Genomic DNA, 16,526 nt, shown 5'->3' on the forward strand with positions numbered 1-16,526 from the left:
GGAAGTGCTGCACTGTCAGAGGTGCTGTTTTTTGCATGAGACATTAAACCGAGGCCCCATCTGCCTTCTAAGGTGGACGTAAAAGATCCTATAGTATTATTTCGAAGAGGGGCAAGGGAATTATCCCCAGTGTCTTTGCCAATATTTATCCCTCAATCAACATCACTAAAAAATGTTTGGGCTCAATTTTCCCCAAAACCATTTTTTGGCAAACTTGAAGAGTTACGCCCGTTTTTTGGGGCCCAACTACGCCAAAAAAAATCATCCAACTTTCCCTGTTTGAATTGTTGATTTTGACGCCGCCTAGCCTGTCCTTTAGCTTTAGGGGTGGAGCCTAAGATCCGCGCCAAAAAGATCAGGTTGTCAGGGTAACGAGGGACACACTGCGGGCTGAGGCTGGAAACTGAAAACTGAAACATACAAGACATTCTGGCCAGCTCACAGCAACTTCACAAGCACCTTGCACATTGCAGCAGCATTCCAGCATTAAATTATTAAAGTGTTTATGCCAAAAGTCTATAACCCTCCTTCCCCCTCCCGATGCCACTCCTAACCCTGACCAAAAGGCTTCCCTCCCCTCCCGGTGCCGGTTGCCACTACTAACCCTGGATGATAGGTCTCCCCCCGCCCCCCCACTCTCCCCTCCCCACTCCGTTGCTGCTGTCCGGGCCATGGAACTGCATCTGCTGCGCTGATTTTCTAAACTGCCCAGAAGTTTTTTCCAGAGTGGTCACATACGCCGTCCTAAGAAAAATTGGAGTAAATTGGAGCTGACCAAAATTGTTTAAATGGCCAGAATTGGCACGGGTGGCAGGTTACGCCCTCAATGAGGTAAAAAAAAAATCGAAACCTAAAAAAAATCTCACCCAATTGAATTATGCTATTGCAGAGACTTTGGGGAAACTTGGAGATTTTAAATTTACTCAAAAAAAATGGTGCAGGCCAAAAAAACAGCGCAGATAATTGGGGAAAATTGAGCCCTAAATCTGGTCATTATCACATTGCTGTTTGTGGGAGCTTATTGTACGCAAATTTTGTGCCACGTTTCCTACATTACAACAGTGACTACACTTCAAAAAGTACTTCACTGGTTGTAAAGCTCTTTGGGACGTCCGGTGGTCATGAATGGCGCTATATAAATGCAAGTCTTTCTTTTCTTTAATAAATGATTTGGAGCTAGGGGTCACAAGCGCAATGGCTAAATTTGCAGATCATATAAAGCTAATGAAGATACTTGACTGCCAAGCTGAATAGGATAAACTACGGGAGGATTTGAATATACTTGGGATATGGACAGACAAATGGAAGATGAAATTCAAGATAGATGAAGTCCAATGGAAACAATCCAGGAAGGTTCTTTTACTTAAATGGAAAGATAGTAATGTGCATGGAAAATGAAAGAGATTTGCAGGCACTGATCGACAATAAATTGGAAGATATTGCAACAATGCTTGGTGGCAGTAAGAAATAAAAGGTCAATATTGAGCAGAAATAGTGGGGTAATCCTGACAGTTTTATAAATCATTGCTGCGACAGTGCTTAGAATACTGTGTACAGTTCTGGTTGCCACAGTACAAGAAGGATATTGTAGCTTTTGAGAGGATATAAAAAGGGGCATCCAGAATGATTGAAAGGATGGCGGGATTGGCTTATTAACAGCGACTGCGTAAATTGGGCATTATCTCATTGCAAGAGAGAAGATTGAGGGGTGATATGATTGATGTTTTTAGGATTGTAAAAAGGGACTAGATAATGTAGACCATGACAAACTGTTTAATTTTTTCGAGAACATAGGAACCAGAGGACATGGCCTGCGCTTGAAGGGGGTCAATTCAAAACGAATCTGTGGAAACATTATTTCAGTGAGACAATGATAAATCTATGGATCAGCTCTCTAGGAAGATGGTGGAAGCAGAAAGTATTGATTTGGGTACAGTATCCAAGTATTTTAAGACATGAAATATGGTAAGTGTAGCATGAAGGGAGGAACAGGAGATTTTAGAGCTATGGTTCTCAAAACTTTCCACCTGTGGCAGGTTTACCTTGCCTCATTTCTGGTTATGTTTTTAGATTAATTGATACCAGATTGATTGCCATTATTGGTCAACAACTCCATTAGTGTTATATCATATGACTGCCAGGATGGTGGAAAGCGAACTAGATGGACCATGGGTCTTTTGTATCAAGCAATTCCGATGTTCATATGAAAATCATGTTGAGAGACCAAGCCAAAGATAAAGAATAAAAGCAACAGAAGAACACTTAATTACTTTCTAGCCAGTGTGTTTCTGTGATTCTGTTCAACAATGAAAATGAGCCGAAAAGACAGTTTCCCCATAAACAGCATCAGCAAAATCTTTAACAAAACGTAAAGAAGCCGAATCAAAAAATATAATTCTTTCTAACCATTTACATAATAAAACGGTTCTAAAATAACCTAACTCTTTCAAGCCTAAAAATGAGTCAAATTTCCAACATATCATAACCTTTATAGTTGTGTAATTTGAATATTTATATTGTACAAGCTAAAGTGACCACAGAATGCCATTTAAACTAAAAAGACTCCTAAATATAAGGGGGTAGAGTTTCAGCTAGGTTGCACTCGTTCAGTGCAATTCGCCTAAAATCGGCAAAATCTTTTGCGCTGGTTTTAAGAACATCATTCTAGGACCCGACCCCGCCCACAAAACTGCCCATGGCCCCAGATTGAATTAATGAGCATAGCAAGTTTCTGCCAATGGCGTCTGTATGCAGGCCTTTAAGGAGGCTCTTCAAACTAAACTTTTTTTATATAAAAAGGTGCAAAGGCACCATTGCCCATCTTTTAAAAGTTTTTAAATATTAAAACAAATTTAATTTACTAAGAAACTGACTAGCGTACACCAATGAAACTAGTAAATTATTCTTTATAGTTTTTTAAAGCCATTTTCTTTTATTTAAAAATCAGGTCACTCACAGGTGTTAGACTAGATACTCTTATTAAAAATGCTTAATTTTGTAATAAGCCCATTTTCAGCAGTATTAATAAAACTGCACCAGGTTACCATTCTCAAATACAGCAGGGAATATTTTTTAATGCAAAGGGAAATAAACAATTACATTCTAAAACGCTGCTGATTGCACTGGTTCTAAGTTTGTGATTTTAAATGTGATTATGCAAATGAGTTTGAGCGGAAACCTGAACGATAATTTCACTTTGGAAAACCAGTGCCGTTTCGAGTGTAATTGGCGCCTGGTTTGCCTATTGCGCCCACAGCGGAAACTCTATCCAAACTCTAAATCAGTTTTTCTTACATTCATTTAATAATCCTTCATCTGTTCTCTTTCCAGACTATTTCCTTCCAATTTTCCCATTTTCACTGCCATATTTCCATTTATCCTTTCAATTGAAAATTCTCTTTTAATGTTCAACTCATTCTATTTGATTTTTTTAAAAAAGGGGAATAAACTTAATTTTTCACCCATAGGCAGCCCTCCTCACAACCTGGGCAGATGGCAATCAGTGGAACAGGGGTGCACAATAATACCATAGAGTGACTGACCGTCTAATCATCCTGAAAGAAATCTGTTCGCTTCCACACATTCCAACCCTTCTCTCCATGCACGCACATAAATTACCAATTCATCGCATGGGGAAATTGCTGACAGTGTAAACCAGCTTCCCCTCTTATCCACATTCCATTGTCTATCAGCAAAGATTATCGGAAATCCAAGGTCACAAATTGGGATCACAGCACGTGGCCAACACAGGTGGTTTTCCAACAGCCAGACATTTTATTATTTGCATCGAATATGTAAAAGTCACTTTTCATCACTAATTTAATGTGGAGAGTTTTATTTCTTTGATTCTGGCAAGAATGCAGGGCTGCACAAAACTCACTGAATATTGTAAGAACCAGGAAATCCATATTGGAAAACCACTAGCTTGATTATCATAGCTCACCCACAAACAAAATAAAAGAGTTGGCAGTACACATTAGGATTCCCAAATGATTCACACTTATAAGCATGTTTACCTACCTTGTTGGAAAATTGAAAGGGTCACAGATGTAACAAGAAGGAACAGAGCCTTTACTGGGACAAAATGAGTTGGATCATTGGCAAATATATGCACCAGCTGAAAAATACAATAACCCAGATAAATGTTTCAATACACCTGTATTTGGAAAAAAAAAGAGGAACAAAGAAAGACAAATTCCATGAGAACCATCACCAACCTCAAACTGGAAGAAAACTTCAGCTACCACAGTAGAGAAGTGACTTTGTGAATATCAATCTGGAGAAATTCCAGCTCATTATGTAATCTTGTGTTAAAATATGATGGATTACATCAACAGAGAGTCCCCGTTTTCCAGATATCTACATTACCCCAGCTGTACTTGAAGTGTAAGTTTAGTACAAGCATGGCGTAATTTTTTTCAGCTACCAACATATTCCATAGGGGAAATGAATCCAATTATACTGGTCATGTTTTGGGATTTTTTGAGCAATTTTCCCACAGAAAGTATTGGAAGAAAAAAAATTTTACTTTTAAATATTGGATTTTTAAAGTGGAGTGCATCACCTCAGTCCATCATGTGAAATCATGGCATTGCCGCATCCTATCTCTATAACCTCCTCCAGTCCTACAACCCTCCAAGATCTTTGTGCTCCTCCAATTCTGGGGCCCAAAATTGATGGCCTTACCGCCCACTGCCGCCGACATTTCTCTTGAAGTTGTGGCCAGTGCCACTTCAGCGGAGATGATTTAGACGAGGGGATTAAATGTAGTATCTCCAAATTTGCGGATGACACTAAGTTGGGTGGCAGTGTGAGCTGCAAGGAGGATTCTATGAGGCTGCAGAGCGACTTGGATAGGTTAGGTGAGTGGGCAAATGCATGGCAGATGAAGTATAATGTGGATAAATGTGAGGTTATCCACTTTGGTGGTAAAAACAGAGAGACAGACTATTATCTGAATGGTGACAGATTAGGAAAAGGGCAGGTGCAAAGAGACCTGGGTGTCATGGTACATCAGTCATTGAAGGTTGGCATGCAGGTACAGCAGGCGGTTAAGAAAGCAAATGGCATGTTGGCCTTCATAGCGAGGGGATTTGAGTACAAGGGCAGGGAGGTGTTGCTACAATTGTACAGGGCCTTGGTGAGGCCACACCTGGAGTATTGTGTACAGTTTTGGTCTCCTAACCTGAGGAAGGACATTCTTGCTATTGAGGGAGTGCAGCGAAGGTTCACCAGACTGATTCCCGGGATGGCGGGACTGACCTATCAAGAAAGACTGGATCAACTGGGCTTGTATTCACTGGAGTTCAGAAGAATGAGAGGGGACCTCATAGAAACGTTTAAAATTCTGACGGGGTTAGACAGGTTAGATGCAGGAAGAATGTTCCCAATATAAAAGCAGAGAAGTCCTGCTACAACTGTGTAGGGTATTGGTGAGGCCACACCTGGAGTACTGCGTACAGTTTTGGTCTCCGTACTTAAGAAAGGATATACTTGCATTGGAGGCAGTTCAAAGAAGGTTCACTAGGTTGATTCCGGAGATGAGGGGGTTGACTTATGAAGGATAGATTGAATAGGTTGGGCCTATACTAATTGGAGTTCGGAAGAATGAGAGGTGATTTTTTCGAAAGATGTAAGATAATGAGGGGGCTCGACAAGGTGGATGCTGTGAGGATATTTCCACTCATAGGGGAAACTAGAACTAGGGGGCAGTCTCAAAATAAGGGGCTGCCCATTTAAAACTGAGTTGAGGAGGAATTTCTTCTTAGAGAGTTGTAAATCTGTGGAATTCTCTGCCCCAGAATGCTGTGGAGGCTGGGTCATTGAATATATTTAAGGCGGAGATGGACAGATTTTTAAGCAACGAGGGAATAAAGGGTCATGGGGAGCAGGCAGGGAAGTGGAGCTGAATCCATGATCAGATCAGCCATGATCTTAAATGGCAGAGCTACTCGAGGGGCCCAATGGCCTACTCCTGCTCCTATTTCTTATGTTCTTATATTTTTATGCTCTAATGTTACACCCCTGAGTTCACAATCATAGTTAGATATTGGGTGGTATTGACACACCCCTAAACACTAGATGCTCAGCCCAATAATGGGATGGTTAATGCTTCTGTACCCAAGTGAAAACTAAGGCAAGACAGTAAACTTGTAACAGTCCTACTCTTCACAGTCAGTGTCACACAACAATATTAACTGCACGGGGACAGTTTTCACTCCAGTAATGCACCCAGCAGATCAGAGATAAAAAGCAGGAGCACAATGCAACTTTCTGCAGATATGCCACTTTACTCTTTGGAGAAATACACAAGCATTTTGTTTTGGAATGCTGCTAAAATATTGCACATATTGGGCTTCATTTTCTGCAGTGAGTTGCACCGTTGTTCTGGCGTGCGTCACTTTTTTTAGCCTAGATTTTTAAAAATCCAAGTTTTCCCAAAATTTGTGCGCCAGCGTAACTCAGTTAGTTACGATTTTTTTAGGCTAGTTTTTTTTTTGCGTAAGCTGATGTCTACGCCAGTTTTTCACAATTATGCAAGTTTGGCCAACTTACATTTCTCCTAGGACGGCGTATGTGACCACTTCCAAAAAACCTTTTGGGCACTTAAGATAAACCAGCACACATCAAAAAATCAGCGCAGAAAGGCGTCATTGGTTTTAGACGAAGTTTTGGAGGGAGTCATGAAGCTTAAATTTTTCCAACTGAAAACGCAGAAAATGGAAAGGTTTTTGTAATTCTTTAAGTTTGGATTTTTTTTTTGGAAGTGCCACGCCACCACTGAACATTTCCAAACCAGGCTCGAGGGTCGGAGCGTCGGCCGGCAGTATCAGTCCCTCACCTGGTCACAGTGGCTCGGCTTGAAAAGCCCGGGGAGGGGGGCGGTGCAGAAGCCGAACTGAAGGGTTGAGAACCCTTACACTATGCATCAAATGAAGCCCGGGAGGGGGGGGGCGGGGTGGGGGATCCTGATCTAAGCAAGCCTATTGCACATGCTCAGACCTGCGTGTGGTTCATACTAGGGCGTCGACCTTGGGGAGAGAGACAACAAAGAAGCTTGTCCTGCCTGCCATTTTGAGCTCCTTGCAAAGGTACAATTTAATTATGGGGGCAATACTGACAATGCCATACATCGTGCAAGCCTTCTGCATGATGGCGCTGCAGAGACAACAATTGATTCGACGTCGTCGCACGAGGAACCTCAGAGCACATAGGATGATGGGCAGGAGGCCTTACCCATGTCGGGTATATCGAGGCAGGTGTTCATATCTGCACCCAAGTGATGCAGACTGTGTCAGAAGGCTGCGTTTCCGCAAAGAAGTTGTAACCGAGATCTGAGAGTTAGTAAAAGCAGACCTGCAACCAAGAAGCATCTGAAGGACTGCTTTGTCAGTTGAAGTGAAGGTTATAGCTGCACTTTCATTCGATACATCTGGATCGTTCCAGGCCACAACTGGGGATGTGTGCTTCATTTCTCAACATGCAACACATATCTGCATTCGGCAGGTGACTGCTGCACTATATGCCTGGAGGAATGACTACATAAAGTTCCCCATGACCATCCAGGCAATGTGTGACAGGGCTGTGGGCTTCTCCAGGATTGCTGGCTTCCCAAAGGTACAGGACTGCATTGATTGTACCCACATCCCCTTGCAAGCACCTTTGGAGGATTCCGAGATGTACAGGAATAGAAAAGGCTTCTACACCGTTAATGTGCAACTCGTGTGTGACGACATGCATTGCATCATGTCAGTTGATGCAAGATACTCTGGGAGCACCCATGATGCATTCATCCCTCGTGGGAGCGCTATATCTGCTATGTTTCAGCAGCAGCCAGAAGGGCAAAGCTGGCTACTGGGAGACAAAGGGTACGTCCTAGCCATCTGGCTCATGATGCCCCTACGCGTAACCCGGACGGAATACAACATGTCGCACATTGTGACATGCAGTATAATGGAGGGGACCATTGGCATCTTGAAACAGGGTTTCCAATGCCTGGACCATTCCGGAGGCTACTCCCCTGAGATTGTCAGTCAGTTCATTGTTGTATGCTGCATTCTGCATAACTTAGCCACCTTGAGGCAGCAGCAGCTAGTAGAAGACGACCCACCTGAGGTTGGAGTGTCTGATGATGAGGAGGAAGGTGCAGATGCCGAGGAGGAGGAGGATGAGGAAGCCATGCAATTACCTGAACCCGGAGCACGACAGCAGAGAAGGGCGGGCCGTCGTGTCCCTTTAACGATTGCTCGAGCCTTGTGCCAGCAGCTCATCCGTGAACGCTTTGCTGCCTGAAGGCTCAGCGGCAACTATTCCAAATGGACCATGTTTACTGTTTGGACCTGTTCCGTAATGTTGTGTTGTGTTAAGTTAATGGAACAAATAATGGAAATGATTCTTCTTTACTTCAAAAAGTTGTGTTAATAATGGAACAATGGAAATGATTCAGTTATAATTTAAAATATATTTTATTCAAAAGTTTAACATTTGTTTGTACTTAACTTCAATTAAAATATTCTTATATCACTTACAAACTTTTAAACTTGTAAATTTACATACCGTACAAAAACTTTTAATTTGAGAACAGTTACAACAGTAACAATAATAACAACAGAAAAGAAAGGCTGTACTCATCTCTCCTTCACCTAGTTCTAAGACCGCCCGCTGCGCTTGGTCTTGTTGATCCACCCCTGCCCGCAGCCGGTGGCGCAGCGTTTCTCGGGTTGGTACCAAGCTTAATCTTTCGAACATCTCGGGTAATGCACACTTCTTGATTTGGGGGCGGTGGGGGGGGGGGGGGGCGGGGAGAGAGGGTTAGCCGGTAATGTGGAAGGCCCGGCTTGGGCCTCTTCAGAGGCTGGTGTGGGGATTGGTGTGGGAGTGGGAGTGACAGTTGATTCTGTCAATGGGTGCGGGGTCTACGTGTGTTCCCTTATTGCAGCAGCTACCTTCGACATTCCCTCCCTCATGTTGAGCAACAGTGTGTCAACCACCTGCAACATTCCCTTCTTCATGTTCGCTGACAGTGCATCAGCTACCTGCGACATTCCCTCCCTCATGTGCACTAACATTGGATCCGCTGCCTGAGACATTCCCTCCCTCATGTTGCCGGACAGTGTTCCCATTTCTCGTGAGTGTTGTTACTTCTCCCGACAGTCCCGATACCTCATCATCCACCCCACTGATGGTGTCCAGGAGTGATCGCATAAGGTCAATGCACTCCGCACTCATTGCCATTCTCTGAACCACATCTGTTAGATCCTGCACCTCAGGAGAGCGTGGTCGAGCTCTCCTTCCCCTCCTCACCCTGGGTGTGGCTCGCTGCATCCCACAGGGATCCGCAGCCTCAGACGGTGGGGCCCTGGATGTGCTTGCTGCACCCCACTGGGACCCGCAGCCTTGGACGGTGAGGCCATGGGTATGCCTTACTGCACCCCACTGGAATTCCTAGCCTTGGACTGTGGGAAATCTTGGAGTATCCCAGCAACACTCGTACCACTCAGGAATGGGGCTGGCACCTCAATGGACGGCACCTGCACCTCCTCCAAAGTGAGTATAACAGTGAGGGCTTCATCCATCACCTCCCCCCTCCCTCCCACCCCCATGCTCTTGGTCTGGAAGGTGGGATTGGAAGATGTTCTCCTCTTCAGGTTCATCCGCATCTGAATCTTCTTCTGCATCGTCAGGGTTAGCCTCAAGTTCTGCAAAATATAACAGAATTGTTCGCAGCAGAGGAAGGGGCAGGGTGGCATGAGTAGGCTCACACAGCGCAGGCAGCAGGCTCATTTGAAGGACCACGATGAATGATAACACATTGCATCAACCGAAGCGTAGCTGACGGAGACATCCCCATGAGCCGAAGCATGGCTAGCCCGCACAGTACTTAACATTTAGCAAAGCCAGACTGTGGAATTTGCAGCACTTCGCTCTCCCTCGAGTGTGGGCCCAGCTTGCTTTTTTCAGGCAGGACCCATCAAAGTAGCGAGCCTCTCTTCCAAGGGTATCAGTGGGTGCAGATTTGCCGGGCCTCCTCCTGTTCTGACTTCTTTCCCTTTTGCAGTGTGCCACCTTCCTCTGCAAAGATGAAAACTTAACTTTTTAGGGAGGGTGTCTTTCTGTTGGGTGGGACATACACAGCTGGTCACATTTACAATTGCAATTCCACTGAATAAATGTAAATATTACTTACACTAACTGCTTGGCCAAGGTCCTGCCACTACTTTTTGCATTGGCCTCCAGATCTCGGGGTGGTCACCACTGCACAGTAATCTTCTGCAAGTTGGTTCCAATGTTTCTTCATTTCCTTTGATGAAACTTTTATGTGACCTCTGCTGGTGTCCAGCTTGTGTCATCCGGCCTCAATTACAGTAACTAGTGCCTCCACTTCATCATGTAAGAAATTCTTGGTCCTTGAGCCATGTTGCATTTTGTATTGCAGCTCCGATTTTTCCAATGGGAATTAAAGTTCCCACACACAACTGGCTCTTTAAAAATGGCCGAATGCAGCCCGGGAGCTGTACTGGGTATGCACGGCCATAACAATCATGTCGAAAACGTCCTCTTTTTTTTTTTTACACGCATGCGCAGAAGGGGGGAGGCATCATTTCTTTCAGCGCCCCGAAGCTACAGCATAGGCTGCGCGGAGCCAATTTCAAAAAATAGAACGGGGAAACTTGCTACTTACTTTTTGGAATAGTTGGGGCCAAATAAAACGGGCCTAACTCTGGACATACGCCAAAAAACAGCATTGGGGAAAATTGAGCCCTGGATTTACGATTTGAATAAACTGTACTGAAAGAAAATTAAAATAGATTTACGTTATGTCATCAACCATTTTTGAAAAGTGGAACTTGGTTTTGCTTTGAAATAGAGATCTACAGAACGCTTAAAATGCACATCTCAAGGGAGTTTTCAATTAAATCTGTTATGCAATAATATGAATCTTTCTTGCTCTCAATTCCTTGCAAAATGATTCTCAGATTTCTCAGCTCCGCTCTCCAACCCCAAAAGTGCATTTGGAGATAAAATTGCAATTTTTAATAAAATGCACAGAACTCTCATTTTCATTCTAATTCCTTGTCTCCCTGTCTAGTTCAGACTTGGTATAAGAAACCACTGGAGGAAACGAGCCTTTATGGCACTTGCAGTTTCCCGTATCTTGGACTGCATTCTCTCTCTCTGCACAAGTCTCTCCTTTTCTCCATGTGTGCACTTCTGGGATAGCTTTCAATCTCTCTCTATCTTTGACATACATTACTTCACTAGTTTCCTCCAGTGGTTTCTTATACCAAGTCTGAACTAGATCATACAAACATCACACAACAAGAATGAGAAAACAGCATTGGTCAATCAAACCCATCTGAGCCAGACATGGTGTAATCAAGTACATCATTTACCCCCCACAAAAGCACAGATCTCTTCCTGGAAACAACCATTCCTCCTCTTTTGGTCCATATTTAGTTAATGGGATCACTGAGTTCATCAGCAGACTGTGATATTTGAGCCAATCACAACTTTTTGCCCTTTGGAAACTTAGTGCTGTGTTTGAGATTTGAGATGCAAAAGGGACCCGAGGTGTACCATCTTATGGATGCATTCTAGAAAGAAAATCCATATTGAATAGATAAGCCTGTGAACCCAGTAGGATTTAATAGTCCAATCAAAATGCTGCTGTCAATAAATCATATTTCAGGTTTTCTCCCCTCCTTTCCTGAAAATGCTGCTAATGCTGGGGTTTAACTTTATGGGAACTGGCCACCCAATACCTCTCCCAAGTGGCCATTCTGCATGTGAGTTTAGACAGTGGGATCATCCAGTTGAGCTTGATCCTGTGCTCACCCAAATTGCATAAATGCAGTTTTCAGCAGGCGACAGAATAGCGATTAGGAATAGGCACCTTGATTGACTTTTTCCCCTCCCTAACTCAAGAGAGAGAACACAAGACCATAAGAATATAAGAATTAGGAGGAGGATGAGGTCATGGCTGATCTTCTGCCTCATCTCCACTTTCCTGCACTATCCCCATATCCCTTGCTTATAAGTCCAATCTATTACTGCCCAGTTGCAATCACACAACCCAGCACAGACCAGGGATTGAAGCTGTGCCTAGCTGGTAGATTTAATCCACATACTGATTAGTTATTTCATGACTTTAGACTGTTACTTCACAAGTACTTTATATGGGCAGGATACATTTGGCAGTCTGTACGCCATCAGAAATCCACTGAGAGGAATGTGAAATTGTGTTAAAAACTCAAGGTTAGAATTTCCCCAAAGCCCACCAGTGCCCGATTGCCACCCAAAAAACCGCTACGGCTGGGAAGATAATCGTCGGTGAAAACTTTCCAAAAAAAAATTTTTAAATCCACCCAACAAGAAAATATGGGCTTTGCACCCCCAATCTTGGCAGAAAAGTGCAATTTCGCCTAGATTGGGCAGTGCCTAAAGAAAATGTGAGAAAGCTAAAGAAAAAATTCTATAAAAATTTACACTGAGGCTGTGGGTTGGGCCTAACACCAAAAAAAAAAAAATAATTTTTCAAAAACCTAACTAAAAAATATCCCCAAAACAGTCCCAAGATATTTTTTTATTAAATCACCCCAACAGATTCTGAAAATAGTACAAAACCAATCACTTACATTTTTCTTGCAGACCTACTTACCTACCGCCCAGCTCCGCTGATCCTCATGGGCGTTTAAAAAATTTTTTTTATACTTACTTACGGGTACCTGCTCAGCCAAAGATTGCACCAGGGCGATCTGTGGACGTTGCACGCCGGCGGTCCTCGCCCCAGCGGTACTTCGAAACCGCCAGCGTGCCTCAGGTAGGGAATTTTTCGCCGACCCGGTTCTCGCCCAAAACAGCCAATACTGCCGAGAAACCGGGCGGCGATGGAGTGTAGATTCTAGCCCTCGGTAAAAATAATTTGATTTTCTTCCCATTGTGGAACAAAGCACAGTTGGTTCAATGGAATAACTTTTTTTTTTTTAATAACATGCACGTATTCTACCTGTCGTGTTAGTTCCAATGCAGATGCCTGAGGGATGGTACTGTACATCTGACCCAGCATTTCTGAAAGCTGTGGAATCATGGGAGCAAAATCGTCCAGAAGAGTCTTCACAGACTTTTCAAAGATTGCACAAACAGCCTTGAAAGAAAAAAAATGAAATCTCAATTATCAGTGCAGAAGCTCAAATAAGTTAGTTATTTTTTATGCATCAGTCAAATGTAGGTCTCGTACTCGGGGTTAACTGACAGCAACCTTTATAAAGTATGACTTTGTTTTAAAATTAGGCTTTTCTAGCTTGTTTTCTCCCCCATTTAAAATCCCCTGCATTGCACATCATGGCCTTCGCTGCGTGAGACAATGGGCTAGAGATCTACTATCAAGGCCTCTGCAATACTGCTGCCGCCATGGGTTCTCAGTCCCTTCGATCTGCCCACAAATATGGCAGATAAACATCTTGTTTCTGTAAATGGCTTCAATAAGGGTGAAGCTGGAATATCTCAATCTAGTGAAATCAGAGTCAGTCTTCATAAAGAATTAAAGAATTTTACAACATAGAAGGAGACCAATTAACTCTTCTTGCCTATACTGGCTCTCTGCACTAGCCACAAAGGGCAGGGAAGTAGTACTTTCTCCATACTCATTTAATTTTTTCTTTTGAAAATTTTTATCCACTTTCCCTTTTTAAAAAAAAGGCATTGTTAACAATACTCTGTGCAAAAGAAATGTATCCTACCCTCTCCCTTTGTGGTGAGCTTAAATGTATGCCCTCTAGTTACTGACTCACCAACCAGTGGAGATAGTTATTCCGCCACCCCGATTCACCTTCATAATTTTGAATCCTCTATCGGATTTCCTCTTGGCAATAATCAACAATTTTTGTACGTTTAGCATTGCCTCGGTTTATGTTACCCTATTTATAAAATAACATGGTATTTTAAACAACAGCTTCATCAACTTGTCCTCCCACTTCAAAGAATTGTTTATCTGAAACTCTGAGGGGGCAATTTTAACCGACACCACCCCTCGAGAAACTGACTGGATTGGGTGCAACATTGGCTTCACACCGTGTCAGATTGCAGTCTCCACTGAAGTCAATGGAGAGTAATATTGGCCGGTGTGCAATACCACCGTTCCATTCATAGTGTACTGGGAAAATAGATTAAAGTGTAAGACAAGATGAACAGTGGTGTAATTTAAGGAGATATTTCACAACTCTCAAAAAATATATATTCCAGTGAGGAGGAAAGGGTGTGAGAGAAAAGATAGCCATCCGTGGCTAACTAAAGAAATAAAGGATGGTATCCAATTAAAAACAAGGGCATACAAAGTGGTCAAAACTAGTGGGAGGACAGAAGACTAGGAAGCTTTTAAAAGCCAGAACGACTAAATAAATGATTAAGAAAAGGAAGATACACTATGAAAATAAACTAGCACAAAATATAAAAACAGATAGCAAGAGTTTATGTAGATATATAAAAAGGAAAAGGGTGGCTAAAGTAAATGTTGGTTCCTTAGAGGACGAGACCGGGGAATTAGTAATAGGAAACATGGAGATGGCAGAAACTCTGAACAAATATTTTGTATCAGTCTTTGCGGTAGAGGACACTTAACAATATTTCGACAGTGGAAAGTCCAGGGGCTATAGGGGGGGGGGAAGGAGCTTAACACAATCACAATCACTGATGAGGTGGTACTCCGTAAGATAATGGGACTAAAGACAGATAAATCCCCTGGACCTGATGGTTTGCATCCTCGGGTCTTGAGAAGTAGTGGCAGGGATTGTGGAAGCATTGGTTGTAATTCACCAAAATTTCCTGGATTCTTGGGAGGTCCCAGCAGATTGGAAAATTGCAAATGCAACGCCCCTATTTAAAAAAGGAGGCGGACAAAAAGCGGACAACTATAGACCAGTTAGCCTAACATCCGCGGTTGGGAAAACGTTGGATCCATTATTAAAGAAGTAGCAGGACATTTGGAAAAGTAAAATACGGTCAGGCAAAGTCAGCATGGATTTATGAAGGGAAGTCATGTTTGACAAATTTGCTGGAGATCTTTGAACATGTAACGAACAGGGTGGATAAAGGGGAACCAGTGGATGTCGTGTATTTGGACTTCCAGAAGGCATTTGACAAGGTGCCACATAAAAGATTACTGCACAAAATAAAAGTTCACGGGGTTGGGAGTAATTAGCATGGATAGAGGATTGGCTAACTAAAGAAAACAGAACGTCGGGATAAATGGTTCATTCTCTGGTTGCCAACCAGTAACTAGTGAGGTGCCGCAGGGATCAGTGCTGGGACCCCAACTATTTAAAATCTATATAAACGACTTGGAAGAAGGGACTGAGTGTAACGTAGCCAAGTTTGCTGACGATACAAAGATGAGAGGAAAAGCAATGTGTGAGGAGGACACAAAAAATCTGCAAAAGGACATAAACAGGCTAAGTGAGTGGGCAAAAATTTGGCAGATGGAGTATACTGTTGGAAAGTGTGAGGTCATGCACTTTGGCAGAAAAAAATCAAAGAGCAAATTATTATTTAAATGGAGAAAGATTGCAAAGTGCCGCAATAAAGCGGGACCTGGGGGTACTTGTGCATGAAACACAAAAGGATAGTTTGCAGGGACAGCAAGCGATCAGGAAGGCCAATGGTATCTTGGCATTTATTGCAAATGGAATGGAGTATAAAAGCAGGGAAGTCTTGCTACAGCTATATAAGGTATTGGTGAGGCCACACCTGGAATACTGCGTGCAGTTTTGGTTTCAATATTTACGAAAGAATATACTTACTTTGGAGACAGTTCAGAGAAGGTTCACTAGGTTGATTCTGGGGATGAGGGGGTTGATTTATGAGGAAAGGTTGAGTAGGTTGGGCCTCTATTCATTGGAATTCCGAAGAATGAGAGGTGATCTTATCGAAACATATACAATTATGAGGGGGCTTGACAAGGTGGATGCGGAGAGGATGTTTCCACTAATGGGGGAGATTAGAACTAGAGGGCATGATCTTAGAATAAGGGGCCGCCCATTTAAAACAGAGACGAGGAGAAATTTCTTCTCTGAGGGGGTTGTAAATCTGTGTAATTCGCTGCCTCGGAGAGCTGTGGAAGCTGGGACATTGAATAAATTTAAGACAGAAATAGACAGTTTCTTAGAGACATAGAAAATAGGTGCAGGAGAAGGCCATTCGGCACTTCGAGCCTGCACCACCATTCAATAAGATCATGGCTGATCATTCCCTCAGGACCCCTTTCCTGCTTTCTCTCCATACCCCTTGATCCCTTTAGTCGTAAGGGCCACATCTAACTCCCTCTTGAATATATCCAATGAACTGGCATCAACAACTCTCTGCGGCAGGGAATTCCACAGGTTAACAATTCTAAGTGAAGAAGTTTCTCCTCATCTCAGTCCTAAATGGCCTACCCTTTATCCTAAGATTATGTCCCCGGTTCTGGATTTCCCCAACAGCAGGAACATTCGACCCGCATCTAACCCGCCTTGTCCCGTCAGAATCTTATTTGT

At 43.1% G+C, this 16,526-nt stretch overlaps 1 protein-coding gene across 3 annotated transcripts in view; it reads right to left on the reverse strand.

Moving 5' to 3' along the window:
* The window catches only part of ipo13b (importin 13b), a 224,448-nt gene that overhangs the window by 41,104 nt on the left and 166,818 nt on the right, over positions 1 to 16,526 (reverse strand). For all 3 annotated transcript variants that reach the window (XM_070886848.1, XM_070886849.1, XM_070886847.1), the window contains 2 exons: positions 13,007 to 13,144; positions 4,021 to 4,117 (listed from right to left, as the gene is read on the reverse strand). In XM_070886848.1, coding sequence (XP_070742949.1) covers positions 4,021 to 4,117; positions 13,007 to 13,144 — 235 coding nt within the window. The remainder of the gene's footprint in view (positions 1 to 4,020; positions 4,118 to 13,006; positions 13,145 to 16,526) is intronic.

The sequence above is a fragment of the Pristiophorus japonicus genome, chromosome 8 (genome assembly GCF_044704955.1).
Source record: "Pristiophorus japonicus isolate sPriJap1 chromosome 8, sPriJap1.hap1, whole genome shotgun sequence".
Lineage (NCBI taxonomy): Eukaryota > Metazoa > Chordata > Chondrichthyes > Pristiophoridae > Pristiophorus > Pristiophorus japonicus.